At 40.0% G+C, this 19,528-nt stretch overlaps 2 protein-coding genes across 4 annotated transcripts in view; one reads left to right on the forward strand and one right to left on the reverse strand.

Annotated features, from left to right (window-relative positions):
• Window positions 1-17,099, forward strand: part of PALLD (palladin, cytoskeletal associated protein) — a 536,515-nt gene extending 519,416 nt beyond the window's left edge. For 2 of the 3 annotated variants that reach the window (XM_043971007.1, XM_043971008.1), the window contains 6 exons: window positions 1,229-1,323; window positions 4,944-5,076; window positions 9,536-9,743; window positions 12,600-12,765; window positions 13,309-13,442; window positions 14,868-17,099. In XM_043971007.1, coding sequence (XP_043826942.1) covers window positions 1,229-1,323; window positions 4,944-5,076; window positions 9,536-9,743; window positions 12,600-12,765; window positions 13,309-13,442; window positions 14,868-15,040 — 909 coding nt within the window. In that variant the 3' untranslated portion in view covers window positions 15,041-17,099. Of the gene's footprint in view, window positions 1-1,228; window positions 1,324-4,943; window positions 5,077-9,535; window positions 9,744-12,599; window positions 12,766-13,308; window positions 13,443-13,590; window positions 13,642-14,867 lie in introns of all 3 variants that reach the window. The other variant, XM_043971009.1, reaches the window with a different exon arrangement.
• Window positions 1-19,528, reverse strand: part of CBR4 (carbonyl reductase 4) — a 103,864-nt gene that overhangs the window by 48,246 nt on the left and 36,090 nt on the right. The gene's annotated exons all lie outside the window — the stretch shown is intronic.

Genomic DNA, 19,528 nt, shown 5'->3' on the forward strand with positions numbered 1-19,528 from the left:
GGCTAGGGATTTCTAATCCATATTGTTTAGGCCTTTTTTGTAGCTACATTAAAGCTGTCTGCCAAATTTATGAATGCCCTAAAGAATGTAGCAGATGAAAACTAATTTTCCTGGTGGTTTGGCTATTATCTGTAAGCAGATCCATTTTTATAATGATTTAACACCTAGTGATAGAAATCCTTTAAAAGGCTGTGCTCTTGGATGAGACTCTGTTGTTATAAGGGGATGATGCTCCAGATATACCACCATTTGCCAAAGAAACTTCTCACAAAATGCTAATTACACCATACCAATACCACTTAATAGTTTTGGAAGTGATACCATTGGTCATGCAATTTGAAAATTACTTTCAAATTGGAGAAATGTGCTCCTGGGAAGAGTAGGAGAGGGATTAGAATGTTCCCGTTTTCATTTTAGAATCTCTACAGCAAGCCATGGATATGACATCAATACAAGATCATATCCAAACATTTCATACAACGGCCTCAGAAATCACCATGGGGCCCATAAAAATGTAAGGGGGGATATTCTCTCTCTCTCTCTCTCTCTCACCCCCCTCTTCCATCCTTTTTTCCACTGGTGTCATTAGTTGGCTTAGGTAGTGATGAGCAACAGTCCGAGCAACAATAATTATAATTGGTTTGCTAAACTATCGAAAGCTATCCTGATGTTTACAGACAGTTCAAGCGGACAGTAAAAGTAGATGCCAGATGCTGAACCAGGACACAAAAAGAAGAGCCTCAGGAAGCACACAGTGTTTTTTCTTGCTCTGAAAATGCTGAACCAGCAGCCAATGTTATCAAACCCTCAGGAATAGGGTGTGGGGGGGGGCACTTTTCCCACGTCACTGGCCTCCAAAAGCTTCCTTATCTCTGGGGAAAATGTTTTCCTGGAAAAGGTGAGTTGTTGCTAATTCTACAGGCTGATCTACTATAAAATGTCTTGTTGAGACCAAAAATGATGAAAACTAAGGGGGCAGCTAGGTGGCATAGTGGATAAAGCACGACCCTGCATTCAGGAGGACCTAAGTTCAAATCCAGGCTCAGACACTTGACATTTACTAGCTGTGTGACCCTGGGCAAGTCACTTAACCCTCATTGCCCTGCCCAAAAAAAAAAAAAAAAGAATGATGGAAGCTGGGCAAGAAATAGAAAGGCAATTGGCTTAATTCTGAATCTCAATTCTGAATCCTCTCTCCTTTTTTTTATTTTCCTACTATCTCTGACAGGGCCGAGTGAGCTGTACTGGAAGGCTGATGGTACAGGCTGTCAACCAGAGAGGCCGCAGTCCTCGCTCTCCCTCGGGCCAGCCTCATGTCCGAAGGTATCTTATTTATTTCCTTTACACGAATGCTGTAACAGTAACAAACACTGCCGGGATCACGGTTGGACTCCCAGACAGAATACATTCAGAAGACAAACTGTCAGTACATACTGGAGGTGTTTCCATTTGACACCCTTCTTGTATTTCTTTACAGGATGTCATGGGTCAGGATAAAGTTCATCTATCCAGTATTGAAAGCCTGTTTCATTTCCCTGGGGGTTGGTAGAGAAAAGAAGAGACTTTACGGCTTCACAGTTTCCAAATAAAAAGTGTATTTTGTACATAGTCCAATTCATGACAGCGCTGGATTTTTAACTGTGTGAGGACGTGGGTCCAGATCCTGGCTCTGGTCTCTACCTGTGAGATCTTGGACATCCTCTTTGGGTCTGAGTTCTGTCATCTGTAAAATGGACTTGGTATCCCTTAAGGTTCTTTCCAGCTTTAAAATTGCAATCCCGTTATTCTTAGAATTTTCACTTCAAAAAGTGAGAAAGTCCATAACTTTCTCTCCAAGAAGTTGATGCATCTACAGGGTGCTGCTCTTAGGATTCCTTTGTTCAATGAGATCTGAGAGCACATCAGGAGTGGGAACTCCTACCAGTATAAATTACAGCCTAAAAAAATCATATAGAAGTCCTATGGAGTTACCTTGAGCACACAGAGGTTAAGTGACTTCCCTTTAGAAGAGTAGAGACACCATTCTGGGGATCATCACTTATTTGGCTTCCTTCACTCAAAAAAAAAAAAGCTCATCCTATGAGGAATTGACGTTGGGGCTTTCAGTGGAATTCCCATTCACCATGAATATACTGGGGAGGAAATATATTTAACACACCCTCTCAATGTTGTTTAATATTACGACAAGATATTTCAGGCAACTCCAAGGGCTTCTATTTAGTTTTTCCACAATAAGTGGGATAAAAAGTATTATATGGGGTAATAATTCAGATAAAATGTTATTCCTCTGCATCTCCTCATTTATGTGGGTAAATCAGGCTAGGTCAGAAAGGCTTTCCTTCAGAGCAATGGGAATTATGCTAAAACCGCCAACACCAACTCCCCACTGGGTGGGTCTTTTATGACTCAGGTAGCATGGATGGCACCAAGGTTTCAAGAGTGGGCTTTCTGCCTTTTTAAAAGGACAATAGCCAAGCCTACATAAAACAGATACTGCTTCTGCCACAGAAAAGCAGCCTCAGAAAAGTTCTAGATGCGAGCAATAGTCCGGAGCAACAAGCATTTTGCCTCAAGGCCTTTGTGGAAAAATAAATATGCAGTACAGAGAGGAATAGCAGATCCCCCCCCCCCCAAAAAAAAAGTCAGGATGTGACAGAAGAGAGGAGAACCTAGGTAAATATCAAGCGATGAACTTGTCTACATCTCCTCCACAAGACTGAATTATGGATCCACCCATGGGTGGGTTATTTCAGACACAGAGCTTTTGTCTATGATATTTGGAAAAGCCCTGTTTGCCCTATCCACATTTAATTGAAACTTCATTTTGGCAACATCTGGAATCCTTGTATTTATTTTTAATTGCTGTCACCACTCATATTAAAACCTTTTTCTCTGGACATGAAGGCAATGGAATAATAAACTTACCATGTGCCTGAATCAACCTTTTAGTTTCGATTCAGTTTCACCCCTATTCTCTATCTCTTCCTTTAGTCACCTGTATTCATGAAAAGATAATGTATTTTTGCCTCTCTGGTCATTTACATTCATCAGTGCTATTTGTTTGGGGGTTTTTTATGTGAGCTCCAATAAATGAGATCGTTTGGCATGTATGTATCAGTGCTTCCCAAAAGGGTATTTTCCTCATAAACTAGACCTGTGCCTGGAGCAAGAATAGACGCATTATAAACAAGCTGACAATTATTTGCTTGTCACAGTAAGAACACTTTGAATTTGTTCCACTGTTGCTTTCTCTATTTAAGGGTTCTTAAATTTAATTCACTGTGACTCCTGGCACCACTCTTTATTTGTCCTTGTGCTATTTGCTTTAGTCTTCTCTGGAATTAAATTATCTTGCTTCTAGGGATGAGTTCTCTAGACTTTTCAAAAGGAAAAAGAATATAAAGCAAGCAAGTGTGGGTGCATGTGCGTATGCACACGTGTGCGCGCACACACACACCTGGTAGATTTCTCTTGACTTGCATACTTTCTTTAAAAGACATTTGAGTCAATGTGATCGTGATCATGGAGTCAAAGGAAAATACGTCTTGCACCGTGTGGGGGTTTTGTTTGTTTGTTCTATTTTGTTTTGGTTGGTTGGTATGAAAAGTAGAGAGAGTTCTGGGCTTAGGGTCAGGAAGACCTGAATCCAAATGCAGCCTCAGACACTTAGTAGCTGTGTAACAATGAACAAGTCCCTTAACCCTATTTGCCTCAATGTCCTCATCTGTAAAATGAGCTGGAGAAGGAAATGGCAAACTACTCCAGTATCTTTGCCAAGAAAAGCCCAAAAGGGGTCACAAAGAGTCAGACATAACTGAAAACAACAACAACAAAATGAAAAGGCCGGACTTCTTATACAAAATGAGCTTCAATGCAAATGTGTTAGGATTTCATAAAATAAATATTAACTTTGAATTTCCCACAAATCTAAGAGCACAGTGGAAAGTTACAGTAATTTCCGTTGAAAAGAGTTGGGAGCAAATTAATGGGCAACAGCTGCTGCTACTTCTCACACAAAATTAAAGGGAAAAAAATACTTCATTTGGAAAAAGAAAATTCTACTTTATACAGGGTGTTCCAAAAGTCTTAGTGCTTTTAAAACTTTAACATTGCACTCAGACTTTTGGGACACCTGTATAACGCCTGGGGGGGGGCCCATTTACCCTCTTTTGAATATGCAATGATTTTAAAGGCCCAAAGATGGTAAAAGTTCATGCAAGATTTAAACAGTATGTGATAGCGGAAAAAACAGTGCACTTTTAGAGTCAGAAGACCTGGGTAGGCTCCCAGCTCAGCTGTGCCAACTACTTACCAGGTAAGTAAGACAGGCAAGCAGACAAAAACAAAGATAGGCAGGTCAGCTTTGAAAGCTACAAGTTGAATTTATTATATACTTTTAAAAAAAAAAAGCAAGCTGTACATAATAGAGACCTGCAATTTCATGTACAATCCTTTTTCTGTTCAGTTATATATATATATATATATATGGCAATATGAGTTTTATTTGGCAAAGTAAATGTGTGTGTGTTTTTGTAGGGCAATGAGGGTCACACAGCTAGTGTCAAGTGTCTGAGGCTGCATTTGAACTCGGGTCCTCCTGAATCCAGGGCCAGTACTTTATCCACTGCACCACCTAGCTGCCCCTGTGTGTATTTTTTTTTAAAGAGCTCGGGCAAGTCATTTAATTTTTCTGAGCCTCACTTTCCTCATCTGTAAAAGGAGGAGGTTAAACCAGTTTCTCAGGTCTTTTCCAGATGATTTTAAGACCCACTGCAATTCATACACCCTTAAGTTCAGGTTTTGTCCCCAAATGAAATAATAGTTCCTAATTTTTTTTATTTCCTTATTTGTTGCCCCAAAAAATGAGATGAAAAAAAAAATGGAGTCATCTTTTGTGACAAAAACAAATAAGAGAACTAAAATCTATGTACCTTGTTCCAAAGGCCCCGATCTAGATCACGAGACAGTGGAGATGAAAATGAACCAATTCAAGAACGATTTTTCAGACCTCACTTCTTGCAAGCGCCTGGAGACCTAACTGTTCAAGAAGGAAAACTTTGCCGAATGGATTGCAAGGTAATTTGCCAACTCATTGCTTCTTCTCTCACTTCATCTCAGGATCCTTACTTTGTACTTCTCTTATAGAAAAGTTGCATAACTATCCAATATCAATGTACAATTAAAAAAAATTAACAGCATCAGAAAAGCTTCAAATGAGACTATTATGTATCCCAGAGATTTTCTTCCTTTTTGGGGGGGTGGGGTGGGGCAGGGCAATGAGGGTTAAGTGATTTTCCCAGGGTCACACAGCTAGTAAGTGTCAAGTGTCTGAGGCAGGATTTGAACTCAGGTCCTCCTGAATCCAGGGCCAGTGCTTTATCCACTGCGCCACCTCCCAGAAATTGTTATAAGCTTTTTCATTCCTTCTTTGATTATGTTTTCACATTATTAGTCAATACCTTCCCTGCACATTCACTACAAATATATGGATGGAGGTGATGAAGTAGTGAACTTGGTTATTTTCATAAGAAATACTAAATACTAAAAAAAGCCTCCCCTTCCGAACCAATTCGTTTTTATTTTCTGTGTCCAGATGTTTTTCCATTCTCCATTTCTAAGCGAAATTGTAAAGATCTCATTTTCAGTGTCCCATTGTCTTCTGCCCTAATCAAGATCTTTGACTCTAAATTTTCATTTCTAAGTCTTCAAGGGCTGGATTGTTCACTTCTGAAAATCTTTTGGGCGCCCTCTGCTGGTTCTCTTCATTCTAAAGAAAATAAATTAATTTCTGTAAAAATTAATACATTTTTCCATGAAAGAGAAATGATGCCTTTTTTGGAGGGACAAGAGGTATTGGATACATTTTATTATTTTGCTATTGAATTGTACTTTGATCTAGACTGGGGTCTTTAAAACAAGATAAATGTAGTTCAGATCTTTTATTTGTAAAAATGATGACAGATATCCCCCCCCCCAAAAAAAATTGTTTTTAATCAGTTTTATTTAAGATTCAACAGATACAAATGTCTTACGTTCTGTCCTCAGTTTAAACCACCTAATTTCAGGGGAATCACTGAAAAAACACACTTAGAAATAAAAAAGGGTTTTTTCTTAAATTAGCAAGTATCTCTCTTGATTTTTCTTGCTAGGATCTAAAATGGATAAGTAAAATATTAGTGGAAAACTGGATCAGATGATTATATGCTGTGGGACCCACTACAGGAAAAATGTCAGTTATACATTGTAGCTGTTACTAAGCTCTATTCCTCCAAAGTATGCCAAAAAATTGAGCTTTTCACCCCTTGGGTACATTCTTAGGAACTGACTCTCCTTGATTTGGTAGTAAGCCTGAGGGAGCATAGCTTTTTCCTCTCCATTAATTGCAAGTATGTATTTCCCCATTCCCACACATTTCTTGAGAGCCCAAACTGTCCAAAATGATGTCCAAAAAGGTGACTTTTAACCCCTGAGATCATGCAGTGGGGGGGGGGGGCAGTGTTAAAGGGGAGTGGGAAGGACAAAGGGATGCCTGAGGAGTGGAATGAAGGAGCATTTTCCTTTTACTTCACATGAGTAACTCTTCCCATTGGAATGGAGCCAATATAGATTGGACAGTTAGAGCAGGACAAAAACTCTGGGCGTTGCTCCTCGCTTAGAAAAGGCACTTAACTTAGTGGGTTGGCCCTGTTGTGTGAGAAAAGTAGATCCAACCTGCTGTGACGCTGTTTGCAGTTCTCAGAGAGGCCTGGGGCCTGCCTAAAGCATCTTTCCAGCATTCCCACCTCCATATTGCTTTCCTTGGTGGTGACAGTGATGCAGGGGCAGGCGGTGATGGCACCAAAAATGAGGAGAGAGGGAGTCGTGATAGACTTGGCCACCTTCCCACCTCTAGTCAGTGTACTCGTGTCACTTTAGTGCCTCAGCTCCTTGTTTGTGTCCAGAGATTTTCATCTTCATCCTGGCTTCTGATTAGATTCCCCGAGAGAAATGTGACGGCTTACAATTATTCAAAGATAATTTGATTTGATTTTTAAAATATTCTGACAGAAGAGACATCCTCCCTTTTATGCTGCTCCCTGTGTGTGAGGAGGAGGCACCTTTAAAAATGATGAGATTGATTCAAAGGATTTAAATTCAAAGCACTGTAGGCAGGATCAAATGAATGACACGGAGCCAGAATGGAATTTGGAAGTTCAGTGACAGATTTTGGCACAGTTGGGTCTTCAAAGGGAGGATTGTTTTATAAACCAGCTGACATCTCTTTTGTCTGTGAATTTCCCATGAGAGGAGAGAAGGGGGGAAAGGTACCCTTAAATGGTACTTTCTTCCCATTCTGAATCAAGGGCAAAACTGGAAAGAGCTGACAGATGGCAACCATCTTCCAGCTTCACAGTGCATCATGTTATTAGCAATTAAATGGCTTTTATCTGATCTCTGGTCAACACAACTGTCATGATTTTAAGATGTTAAGATGTTTCCATTGTGATTCTAATTTGTGGAGATTGCTTTCTGGGTAATCTCAAGTTGCTTTTGTTACCCAGTTTCCAGGGTTATTAAAATAATAATCCTTGGTACTGATTGAAATATTAAGTAGTATCTCAGTTTTGGCAGTTCCATAGTGAAAGAAGTGATTATACTGTGTGAGGGCTGAATAAAGTATTTATCATGATCATTTCTGTCATCGCTATGCATCTTTCTTCCAAAAAACTCAGCTGACATCATCTCGATAATCCTCACATTCTAGTGAGGTCATAAGGCACTAAACTTTGTTTTATCACCGTTCACTGATGAAAATTAAACCTTCACTAACAAGGAAGTCATAGTGTCATGAATGAGGGGATGAAAAAGTATTTTCTGAGCACTTTACCATATGCCAGACACTGGGATAGGTACTAGAGATACAAATAGAAAAAGCAAGACAATCCCTGCCCTCAAGAAGTTTACATTCTAATATTGAAAAAATATACAGAGGAATAGTGGCCAGGGAGAGGTTTTTCGACCAAAGAAGTCACAGGGACATTAAGTGTAATCAGAGCAAATGATTTGGCACATCCTCTCCTAGAATGGTAGTACCTATTTCATCACTGTTGCCAGAGCAAGAGGTAAAAAAAAGCCAAAGGAATGAATAGGTTAAGCACAGCTGCATGCCATAAAGATGTCTCTGGAACAGCTTCATGGAGGTCTGGATCAGGCTAAAAATGGTGACGGTTCACCAGCAGAAGCCCACAGGGCCCTAGGGTGGGTCAGAGAGAAAGAGTCAGGAGGGCAGGAGCAGGATGTGAATATGACCAGGGAACGGTTGTGTGGGGGTCTTGGTTGAGATGAAAATGGCAAAAATTCACCATTTAGAAGCTTAGGAGCCCAGGGCAGGATCTACTGGATCCCAGATGGAGATCATAGAACCCTACAGGTGAGAAGGGGCCTTAAAGGTCATCTTGAATCATAGGATTATGTTTAGTGCTGAACAGAATTTTAGAGGTCACAGACGGTGTGACAGAATTTAGAAATTTAGGAAACACCTATTCCGACCTCTGGGTTTTACTAATGGTCTGTCACCCAAAGAGGTTGAATAATTTGCCTAACATTATGCAAATTGTAAATGGGAGAAGTGTAATTCGGACTCAGGTCCCCTTAATTCCAAATCCTAGAGTTCTTTTAACCAAGTCCTATCTGAAACATTCATGTTTTCCATCACTGAGATGTAGGCCAACTAACCAAATAGTCATTCAGATTCTCCAGGGAAAGAAATCGACTTCTCACAAGGCAGTCCATTCCATTACTCACGAGCTCTAATTGTGAGAAAGTTCTTTTTCTTTTCTTGAGCCAAAATCTGCCTCTCTGTGACTTCTACACCGCTGGTCCTAGTTCTGTCCTCTGGGCAACAAGCTAAATCTAATCTCTTCCAAATAACAACTGTATGTTGCTTCAAATATTTGAACATAGTGATTATGTCACTTAAAATTTTCTCTTCTCCAATCTAGCCAGACCTGTTTTTATCCTCTTTTTGTTTGGTTGGGTTTTTTTGGTGGGGCAATGAGGGTTAAGTGACTTGCCCAGGGTCACACAACTAGTAAGCTGTCAAGTGTCTGAGGCTGGATTTGAACTCAGGTCCTCCTGAATCCAAGGCCGGTGCTTTATCCACTGCACCACCTAGCTGCCCCCTAGCTGGACCTATTTTTGCCACCTATTCCCCCATTAGATTGTTAGTTTCTTGAGGGCAGGGATTGTTTTTTGCCTTTCTTTGTATCTCCAGCTCTTTGTAGGGTGCTTTAATAAAGCTGTATTGACTGACTGATTTACCTTTCCAAAGGTGTCATTCATTCTATGAATCTTTGGCACTGGATCTCATTTCCAAAAAGGAAAAAAAAATATCTTACACAAGGAAAACTTCTTAACCTAGAACTGTAAGGGAACTTGGAGGCTATCTAGTCCAACCTAACAGCAGTCCCTTGTTTTACTAATTTGGAACAGTATCAAGCTATTGTTTGTTCAAAGCATTTTGAGTTTCCATTAACTAATTACTTTTCTGATTAAGGTCAGCGGATTACCAACACCAGATCTAAGTTGGCAACTGGATGGAAAGCCAATTCGCCCTGACAGTGCACACAAGATGCTGGTGCGAGAGAATGGTGTGCACTCCTTGATCATCGAACCTGTCACATCCAGAGATGCTGGCATCTACACATGTGTAGCCACCAACCGAGCTGGGCAGAACTCATTCAGCCTGGAACTCATTGTTGCTGGTAATTATTCTGGAACACCTACATATCTCTGTGAACACCAGACTCTACAATATTATCTTTTCTGTGTGTTTTGCCACACCATTCCATTAGTATTTTTGTTGTTGTTGTTCTTTTGGGGTTTTTTGCAGGGCAATGAGGGCTAAGCGACTTGCCCAGGGTCACACAGCTAAGTAAGTGTCAGGTGTCTAAGGTCAGATTTGAACTCAGGTCCTCCTGAATCCAGGGCCGGTGCTTTATCCACTCCATTAGTATTTTTAATCACTATTTTATGTAGTCAAAATGCCAAAACAGTCATTCCAGGTACAAGATAGGCAAATGACTTGAACCAACCAATAGTCAGCCTTGGTTTTATATAGTCTCTTTCCTCTTTCCTGATTACTTTCCAACAGCCTAACCCCTTGGTTAGAAAGAATTCTAGGCAGCATTTTTGCCAGTTCATTCATCGTTCTGTGTATAAATTTGTTCTCTACTGGAAGAGAGGGAAAGAATGACAGCTACAACTTTCAGAAAGTGGCCGTTCTAGCTTTGTGTGTAGCCATTTACTCCTCCTTTACAGGAGGGAGTGCCTTGTATTTATCTGAGTGAATGAATGAATAGCATTCAACATTCAGAGGTGACTCTACCTTGTCTCCAAATTCAGATTAATCTCAAGTTTGCTGTATTATTTTTCACTCTTGCTATCAATGTGCCGGCACGTTATACGTCTCCTGCATGAAATGCCTCACTCCACTTCTCACATGCTTTACCAACTTCTCGTTGGAATATGCTGCACTTCATTGTCAGTAGGTTGTCCACTAGGTGGCGACTTATTTGGCCAAAGCAATGCATTCATTTTCAACGTGGTAGGCAAAATAGGGGGAGAGTGTTGTTTCAGAATATGATTCTTATTGGGAGCAAATGTAATAATATATGTAAAGCATTTTGCTATTTTGAAGCGTTGTATAAATGGAAGCTGTTTATTATTGTTGTTGCCATTAAGATGAATATTATGTGGATCTAAAGGAGAGTTTCATAGCATTTTCATTAGAAATAATAAGAATATGGATTTTTCCTCTCCCCAAAAATAAAGCAGTTCAGTAAACATTTATTAAACACCTATTTATGTGCGTGATACTACATTAGGCACTACCAAAACAAATGAAGTAGTCCTTGCCCTTAGAAGCATACATTCTATTGAAAACCAAATAATCACATGGGCCTAGCTTAGCCCCAGACCAAGAACTATGGTACTATATCAGACCAAGGTAGGGACCTTTGGGAAAACTTAACACATGCTGTGTTTCTTCACACTTGGATAGATAGGATTTTTTTTTCAATCCCTACAGTAGTCTTTGTTCTTGTTAAATGTGTTTGGCTGATTCTGGTTTTCATATACTGGGACAACAGGATTTGGACTGAATGTCTTGACTTTCTCAAGATATTTGTCAATGGCTGAGACCTCTAGACATGGTTTGTGAATTTTATGAGCTGTCTTTTCCAACCTGGGACATAGAAAGGGGAAATGCATTTTTGCATCCTGCTCACCCCTCACTCCTTCCCCCTTAACATCCTGTGCCCCCAAAGGGCAAAACCCTGCCAAATTCATCCAAATTAAAATTAACATTCTCCACGAGGTTTTAGAGAACTTTTAACCAAGTGGAGTTACTCTGTTCACTAGTCTTGTCAGTGGTTCCATTTTGGTTGAATGGCCACTAGGGGGTGATACAGACATGCACACATTCAAAAAACGGTTACTACTCAAGAAGGACATTAGGCCTTGTTCTTTTATGGGATGACTTCCATCAAGAGTTAAAGCATTGCTGCTAGAGACATCAGTTTGTGCTTCTTTCTTCAGAGACAAAGGAAATAAATCTGGTTTTTCAGACTTCAAAGAGCACAGATCAAACTAAGAGATTTGTAGCATCTATACACTAACCTAGATCAGGATGGGATGACAAATACTATACTCCTTCCATAGATGTGTGATCTAACCCCTATGAGCATTCTCTCCAATGAGCAAACCATCCATCCCTGCCCAGCCTCTCCCAAAAATCTTCCACTAGTGACTCAAAAAGGCAACCACATTTAGACACACACACACACACAATTTTTCATGTTTTACTTTAAATCCTGGAACTGAAATAGTCTGTGCTCTCCTGATATGTAATGATAATTCACAGATCTTTCAAGAGTTGCTCAAAAAGGAGAAGATGACTGGGGCAAGTTGACTGGAATAAACTTGACTTCACTTGGAAACAAGCACGCTGTGCTTTTCCCTGTCACTAGATGGCGGTAGCTGGCAGAAACAACGAATTCCTCCAAAAGGAATTAGCGAGCGAGGCTAACACAGATGCTTAGGGTTGGGGCTAGGAGACTCTCACACAGCCCGCCTGACAGAGCCATTCAACAGAGCAGATGGTCGATGGACTGTGTGGGCTGAGTGGTTTGAATTAACTGCTGAAATAAATGAGCAGAAAGGAAGATGCCCATCAGTTTAGTCAGTGAAAGAATGATCTGGAGATGAGAAAGAAGGGAAAAGCAACAGCAGAAAATTAAAAGATGCACTCAGACTGTGTTTTTTTTTTTGTTTTTTGTTTTTTGGTTTTGTTTTTTGTTTTTTTTGTTGTTGTTGTTTTTGTTATTTTGTTGGGCAATGAGGGTTAAGTGACTTGCCCAGAGTCACACAGCTAGTAAGTGTCAAGTGTCTGAGGCCAGATTTGAACTCAGGTACTCCTGAATCCAGGGCCAGTGCTTTATCCACTGCACCACCTAGCTGCCCCCCAGACTGTGTTTTAAAATCACTTCTCAATGCTGCGTCGTGTGGCCCTGGGAACATAGGCTAAATACTGATAGATGGTTCCTTTCCTGTTTCCCTAGCTAAGGAAGCACACCAAGCCCCTGTGTTTCTTGAGAAGCTGCAGAACACGGGCGTTGCTGATGGGTACCCAGTGCGACTGGAATGCCGTGTCTCTGGAGTCCCTCCCCCTCAAATATTCTGGAAAAAGGAAAACGAGTCGCTCACTTACAGCACCGACCGCGTGAGGTTGGACTGAATCTGTGATTTCGTCAAGTTGAACCATTTGAACCTGAACTCAGCCCAAAACAAGGCTTTTTATATTTCATAACCTTTATGATAGTGAAATCATACTCTACCCTGAAATGTCCCTTACTAAGGGGCACAAGTTTTGGGGGGAGATGCTACCAGTGATCTGGGAGGGGGTGGGGGAGGAAAGCAAGTTTTGCTTAATCTAACAGTAACATTTTTTTAAAGCATTTTCTTAGTATTTTAGAAGATGAATCCATTTATTTTAAAAGTCAGCCAGGAGAAAATGTTTAGTAGTGCTTTTTTTCTAAGCCAAAAACTCAGCTAGAAATTAAGTACACAGATTTATTCCACCCCTTGACGTGTGCTCTTATATCCCATTAACGTTAATGGGGCTTGCCTGCCTCTCCAGAATAAGTAGACCCCATTATCTATGACTTGAAAAATTCTGCTTCTAATGATCTAATTAAAAATAATGCTGCACGTCCAAAGCCACTTTTTAAATTTTATTTAGAGTCCTAATGACCTTTTCCTTCTCACCAGCATGCACCAGGATAATCATGGCTACATCTGCCTGCTCATTCAAGGAGCTACAAAAGAGGATGCTGGATGGTATACTGTGTCGGCAAAGAATGAAGCTGGGATCGTGTCATGCACTGCCAGGCTGGATGTTTATAGTGAGTGCTCCTTTATCTCTTATATTCATTCTATGCTGAAAATTAAGATAGCTGGATGTGGCATCAATTTATAGGTATCTTGACCAACCTCTATAAAAACAATCCATTGCAGAAAGGTTTATATTGCTCTCTTTCTTTCTATTTGTAGTTTCTCGACACTAATAGCGACCCACACCAGGAGAACAAATACACTGTCAAAGTATAAGTCAAGATCTTTGAAATATTAAAAGCAAAATATGCATGATAATGTTTTTCTTTGCATAGTCAACTATATAACTGGCTTTTTTTACTTAAGCATCTGTAGTCATAAGCAAAGGCATGATTAGTCATTTTTCAGATGTTTTTGTTGTTACTGGGCTCTGCAGATGACAACCTTTAATGTTCCCTTGTGTCATAATTCTATTATAATCTTATAGTGCACTCTAGAAATGTATGCTAATGACCCAAGAATGCATATACTCTGTTATAGCTGATTGCTTTCTTAGCCAAAGTACGTTAATGTAGCTTCAGTAGTGGATTTTCAGCAGCATTTGTGTGCGTGTCTGTGTGCAGGTGTGCACATGCACACCAGAATATACCATTCCTACGTTTCAAAAAGAGGAAGTTTGGGCGTTAGGCCCAGGCAAAGTGTTCCCTTGCAATTGCTGGACCAACACACAATATGATCATGAGCCTCTATGTATGTACATATATGTATGTGCTGTGTGAGTGATTATGTATACATAACCACTAGAAAAATGAGACTTGTTTTATTTCAGTTTTTCAACTTCATTTGGATTGAAAATAGTTTTGCAAAGTCCCTCTTGGGAAGATTCACTTGAAGTGACCTCCCACCCAACCTCTTTACACCGACTGGAGTTTTAAAATGTCTACTCAGGGTACTTAACAACCCCCATGACAATGAACAGCAGAAATAGATTCGAGAGGGAGAGACACCCACATTTTAACTTTACACTAACACTTTTACAACTTAAGCTTTACAACATATGGCCCTCACAACAACCCTATGAAATCTAGACTTGGAGAGGGAGGAGAAAATGGAATGGAAATTTTGTGGGGAGCAGGACAGTGTTGCTTAGAGAATATCTCAGAAAATGCTCCTAGAGAATCTTTCCTTTGGATTGAAGGTAAACTGTGTATGTTCTGGCTGTGATAGCCATAACACCCTGGAAAAAGGAGCAATATGTAGGTGAAGTTACCATCTGTAAATAAAGCAAGATTAGGTTGAGGGATGGGGGAGGGGACAGAGAACAGAAAAACAGGAAGGTCACTTAGTCTTGACATTAGTTGAGTTGGTCATGCTCTGTTTTCAAAATAGAATGCATGGCAAAGTTTATTTGAGCAAGAATTTTTGAATTTACTTTGATCATCTGAGAATCTATACTCTGATTAAACTCTAACTATTCTCTTTGCCTTTCTCTATAGCCCAGTGGCATCAGCAACCCCAGAGCACCAAGCCAAAAAAAGTACGACCCTCAGCCAGTCGCTACGCAGCACTTTCAGACCAAGGACTAGACATCAAAGCGGCATTTCAGCCTGAAGCCAACCCGTCTCACCTGACCTTGAATTCAGGCTTGGTAGAGAGTGATGATCTGTAGATCCTGTGTTATTTTCAAAGCAGAAACACTGAAAGCCATTGCCTTGACCAACCATATTCCTTTGTCACTTTATGTAAAAGGCAGACACACACCTTTGACGACATACAAGAGATAAAGAACACCTTAACCATACTTTTCTATCTTACTATTATACCCAGTGGAGAGTATTAGTAGCTGATATTCATAGAAATGTACACCTTGCACCAAAAATTCACCTTCATCCAATTTTAAAATTTTGAGAACTGCTATGAGTATCCTTGTCAGAAATGCCAAAGCATAAAGGAAACCAATTGAGTGAAAGCAAACACAGTTTGTATGTATCACCAAGTGCCTTTAAACACAAGCTCGCTAGTGCTCTTCAGCATAGTGTGAAATGCTTAATCGGAGGCAATTGGACTACAAGTCAAAACTAAAATATGATGCTAAAGTGGCAATGCATCAAGACAGCTACAATGAACAAGTGCAATATGTTAGCATCCAAAAGGACAAATACATCCAAGTAAACTTTGCCTTCTCCGAAAATCACTATTATATCATAGAGAAAGAACTACTTGCCTAAAATGTTCATTGATATCAACAGTTTTCTAGCAAGGTTAACACCTTGGTTCTTTTTTTTTTTCCTATGTGTACTATTTTTTCTCTTCCCACCCCCATGGGCCGGAAGCTTATTTACAATCCATACTGAAAAGGCTAATTTAAGTATCGATAATTTAATGTATTTTGAATAAGAGCTGAAGTGTATAGTACAGTCTGTTCCATGGAAGGAATCCAAACACCCCCATGACAACCACAGGGACTGTTCAAGGAGAATGGATGGGAGAGGAGAGAGAAGGGAGCGGAATACAGGAAAATGCTGCCTCTGTGATCGTACTGCATTCGTTTAACTGAACTGGAGGGAACAGGGAGATGGTAAAGACTAGGTCTTTATTTGTTGTTGTCGTTAGTTGAATGAATCTCAAATCCAGTTGAAAAAATAAACTGCCATTCACAGGTCTAGAATGCTAGGGTCAGCTAGAAGCCTAGAGTATGTGTAAGGAGGGAATTTCAGTGTGTGGCATCTGTTGTGATGGAGACTGGAGCAGCATAGAGCAAGTTGAAATGGACGGAGTCTGTAAGACTGATGTAAATGGCAAGGATGCGTCTGTAGGAGCTGGTTTCATGGCTACTTGAAAGAAATAAAGCTTGGAGAGAGACAAAAACAGACTTGTGCCATAATGTGTACTTACTTCATGGTACATACATGGTCATGGCAATTGGTAAATATCAATTTACTTCTCTGCTGCGCTATAACCCAGTGACCCTCCTCTAAGAAGGGACTATGTTACACGCAATACATGAAGATGCTAGATTAAAGGCTGCTTTCCAAATGCAAGGTGATTCGACATGAAACTGGACTGGGCAGATTCTGACCAGACGTGGAGGTCTTAATTCAGAATCAAGCCATTTTAATGAGGGGAAAATAATTAGGCTGAACGAGAAAACATGAGGTTTTGATGGTACTTTGCTATGAAAGGAAAACACTGTATTCCTTATACGAAGCACATATATCTTTCATTATTTATAATGTTCAACATAAGAATGTTGAAATCTATCTCAGCTCAGTTATTCAAGTCAATACTTAGTTTGTTTTGTTTTTTAAAAGAATTTTATAATTGTGTACCACCCCATGTATTTTGCATTACGGCTACACATGTATTGCTTTGTACCTCTTTGTAAGAACACCAACCAAGTTTTAAGTGATTGATGAACTTTCGCACCTAGGGTAGCTATTGTTCTCTGCAGAGTGATACCAGTTTTCTGACCACGCTCACACACATGATTAATATGAATTTAAGATGCAGTACACAATCTGTCCTGGAACTATTCTACCTATACTTTAGAAATATGTCATGTATCACTTGCCAAATTTTTCTGAATGTGACTTGCTAATTTACTGGTTTTTAGCTTCACTAGCATTATTTTGCCACCTTTTATTTGTATTTATAAAGAAACAATGTACTAGCATACTACTTTGGATTGTCGTGTTGATATCATGTGGTTTTAACATCAATAAATATTTAACAAGTAAGATAGTTGTCATTTTCTGAAGCAAGTTATTCAGTCTTTTTCTTAATACAATGATGCAAGTGATTTATCTATGTAAGAGTAATTCTACATGAAAGTCATCCAGAGTACATTCTAGTGCTATTTTAATCCAAAGGAATTGTCGTATAAACATTCTACAGATGACACAAAGCTAGGGAGAATGGGGATCTCACTAGGTGACATGATCAGGACCTAACAGAATGTTACCACTTAAATTGGACCAAAACTAGTAAGGTAAAAATGAATAGACAAACAAAATAATACTAGTTCAAAAGATCAACTTCACCAGTGCAAGATGGGGTACAATTCAGGCAGAAAAAAAAAAAAAGGAGTTCAATAAGAGTCAACAATATGTCATGGGGGGCAGCTAGGTGGCGCAGTGGATAGAGCACTGGCCCTGGAGTCAGGAGGACTCGAGTTCAAAGCCAGCCTCAGACACTTAACACTTACTAGCTGTGTAACCTTGGGCAAGTCACTTAACCCCAATTGCCTCACAAAAAAAAAATAATAATAATATGTCATGGTTGCCCCCAAAAAAGCTACTGTGATCATGTTGTTTTGTTGTTGAGTTGTTTATCATGTCTGACTCTTCAGGACTTAATTTTTGGGGTTTTCTTGGCAAAGATACTGCAGTGGTTTGCCATTTCCTTCCCTAGCTCATTTTATAGATGAGAGAACTGAGGCAAATGGGGTCAAGTGACTTGGCCAGGGCCACATAGCTAAGTAAGCGTTTAACGCTGGATTTGAACTCAGTTTTCCCCTGATTTCTGGGCTGGCACTCTGTACACTGCAACATCTAGCTGCCCCAGTGCAATCATGAGGCAACATTAATATAAGTATTCTGACCTGGTCAAATCCCATCTGCAGTATCGTGTTTGGAACTGGACCCCATAGTGTAGACAGGACATTGACAAACTGGAATCTGTCCAAAGTAGGAAAACCAGCATAATGAGGGCCTGGAGAGTGTTACTCCAGTATCCATTGAAGGAACTGGGGCTATTTGGCCTGGGGAACAATAAACTAAGGCAAGAATGTGAGACTTGTCTTTACATATTTGAAGAATATCCCGTGGAAGCAGGATTAGGCTTGTTCTGCTTGGCCCTACCTCAAAACTAATTCTAGTTTAACAGAATTAACTACATTAATTAATTCATGTAATTACCTAAGTCTAAGATGGGCCCATTTTAGCTTGATGTACAGAAAGACCTCCTGACAATTAGATCTATTCCAGTGTAATGCAGTATATCTCTGGAGATCCTGTGCTCTTCTTCACACGGGGTTTTCAAAAACTGAAGAGACACCAGAGGAAGATCTTGTAATGTGGGTTCCTATTCAGCTGTACATCAGCCTACGTGGCCTCTTAGGTCCCTCCCAACTGAGATCCTGGGGATCACTTAGGTTGGGCTTATGGTTTGCACAAGACTTTGGGGTCCTCCCACCCACTGTCCTTGTTGCATAGCAGTCGGTCACTGAGCATTTATTATGTACTTACTGTGTGCCACACACTGTACTAAGCACTGGAGATACAAAGAGAGAAAAAACCAAGTCTCTGCTTTCAAGGAGAGTTCACATTCTAGGACTAGCCATCTTTATAGCAATATTTCGCTTCCCAGTGCCTCTTTTTCCTAGTCCCTTTCCAGAGCAATTTCTTCATCATTTTTGCTATATAAAAATGATATTAACATCTGCAGAGTCCCTAGCTTTCTGAGAAGCCAGTGTTTGAGTGTGAACCCTAAATCAAGTTTTTTGCCGTTTCCCTAAAACAACCTAAATTCTAATTCTACTAATTTCTGTGATTAGCATTTGGAATAATTTCTATCCTAAAGCAGCATGTAACTGAGTAAAGGGATCTCACTTACAGAATTTACGAACCCCTTAAGTAGAGCAGATGGTATGACCAAAATCCAGATATTTTTAAAGAAAATTTAATTTGAGGAAGGGTGATTATAAGTATATGAAACAGGCCTAAATGATTAGATTAAAATATTCAGGAAATGATTCATTGAAGTGACGGGACTTGAACTGAGACTTAAAAGACCAAGGGGTTAATTTGGATGGCCGAGAGTAATGGTTCAGAAGTAAAAATAAATATGATCTTAGGGAGTGGGGGGAAAGAGCTTGTGGTGGGGAGCACTCAAAGACAGGGTGGGCCAGATTGCTGAAGGCCTTGGATCACAGGATGAAGGACTTTGGGCTTTATCCTCTGAGCAATGGAGAATCATTAAAGAAAAGTTGGGGGCCTGGGGAGTGAAAAGATCAAAGCTTATTCCCCTCTCTGGGTAGAGTATAGTTCAGAGAAAGTTGGGCAACCTCTGATTTCCTCTGAGGATCTCTTTAATGGGAGTTCATCTCTGTGTGTGCTATACAAGTTTGGAAAGCAGTAAAGGTATAAGTAACAAGTCT

The sequence above is a fragment of the Dromiciops gliroides genome, chromosome 6, assembly GCF_019393635.1.
Source record: "Dromiciops gliroides isolate mDroGli1 chromosome 6, mDroGli1.pri, whole genome shotgun sequence".
In the NCBI taxonomy this organism is placed as follows: domain Eukaryota; kingdom Metazoa; phylum Chordata; class Mammalia; order Microbiotheria; family Microbiotheriidae; genus Dromiciops; species Dromiciops gliroides.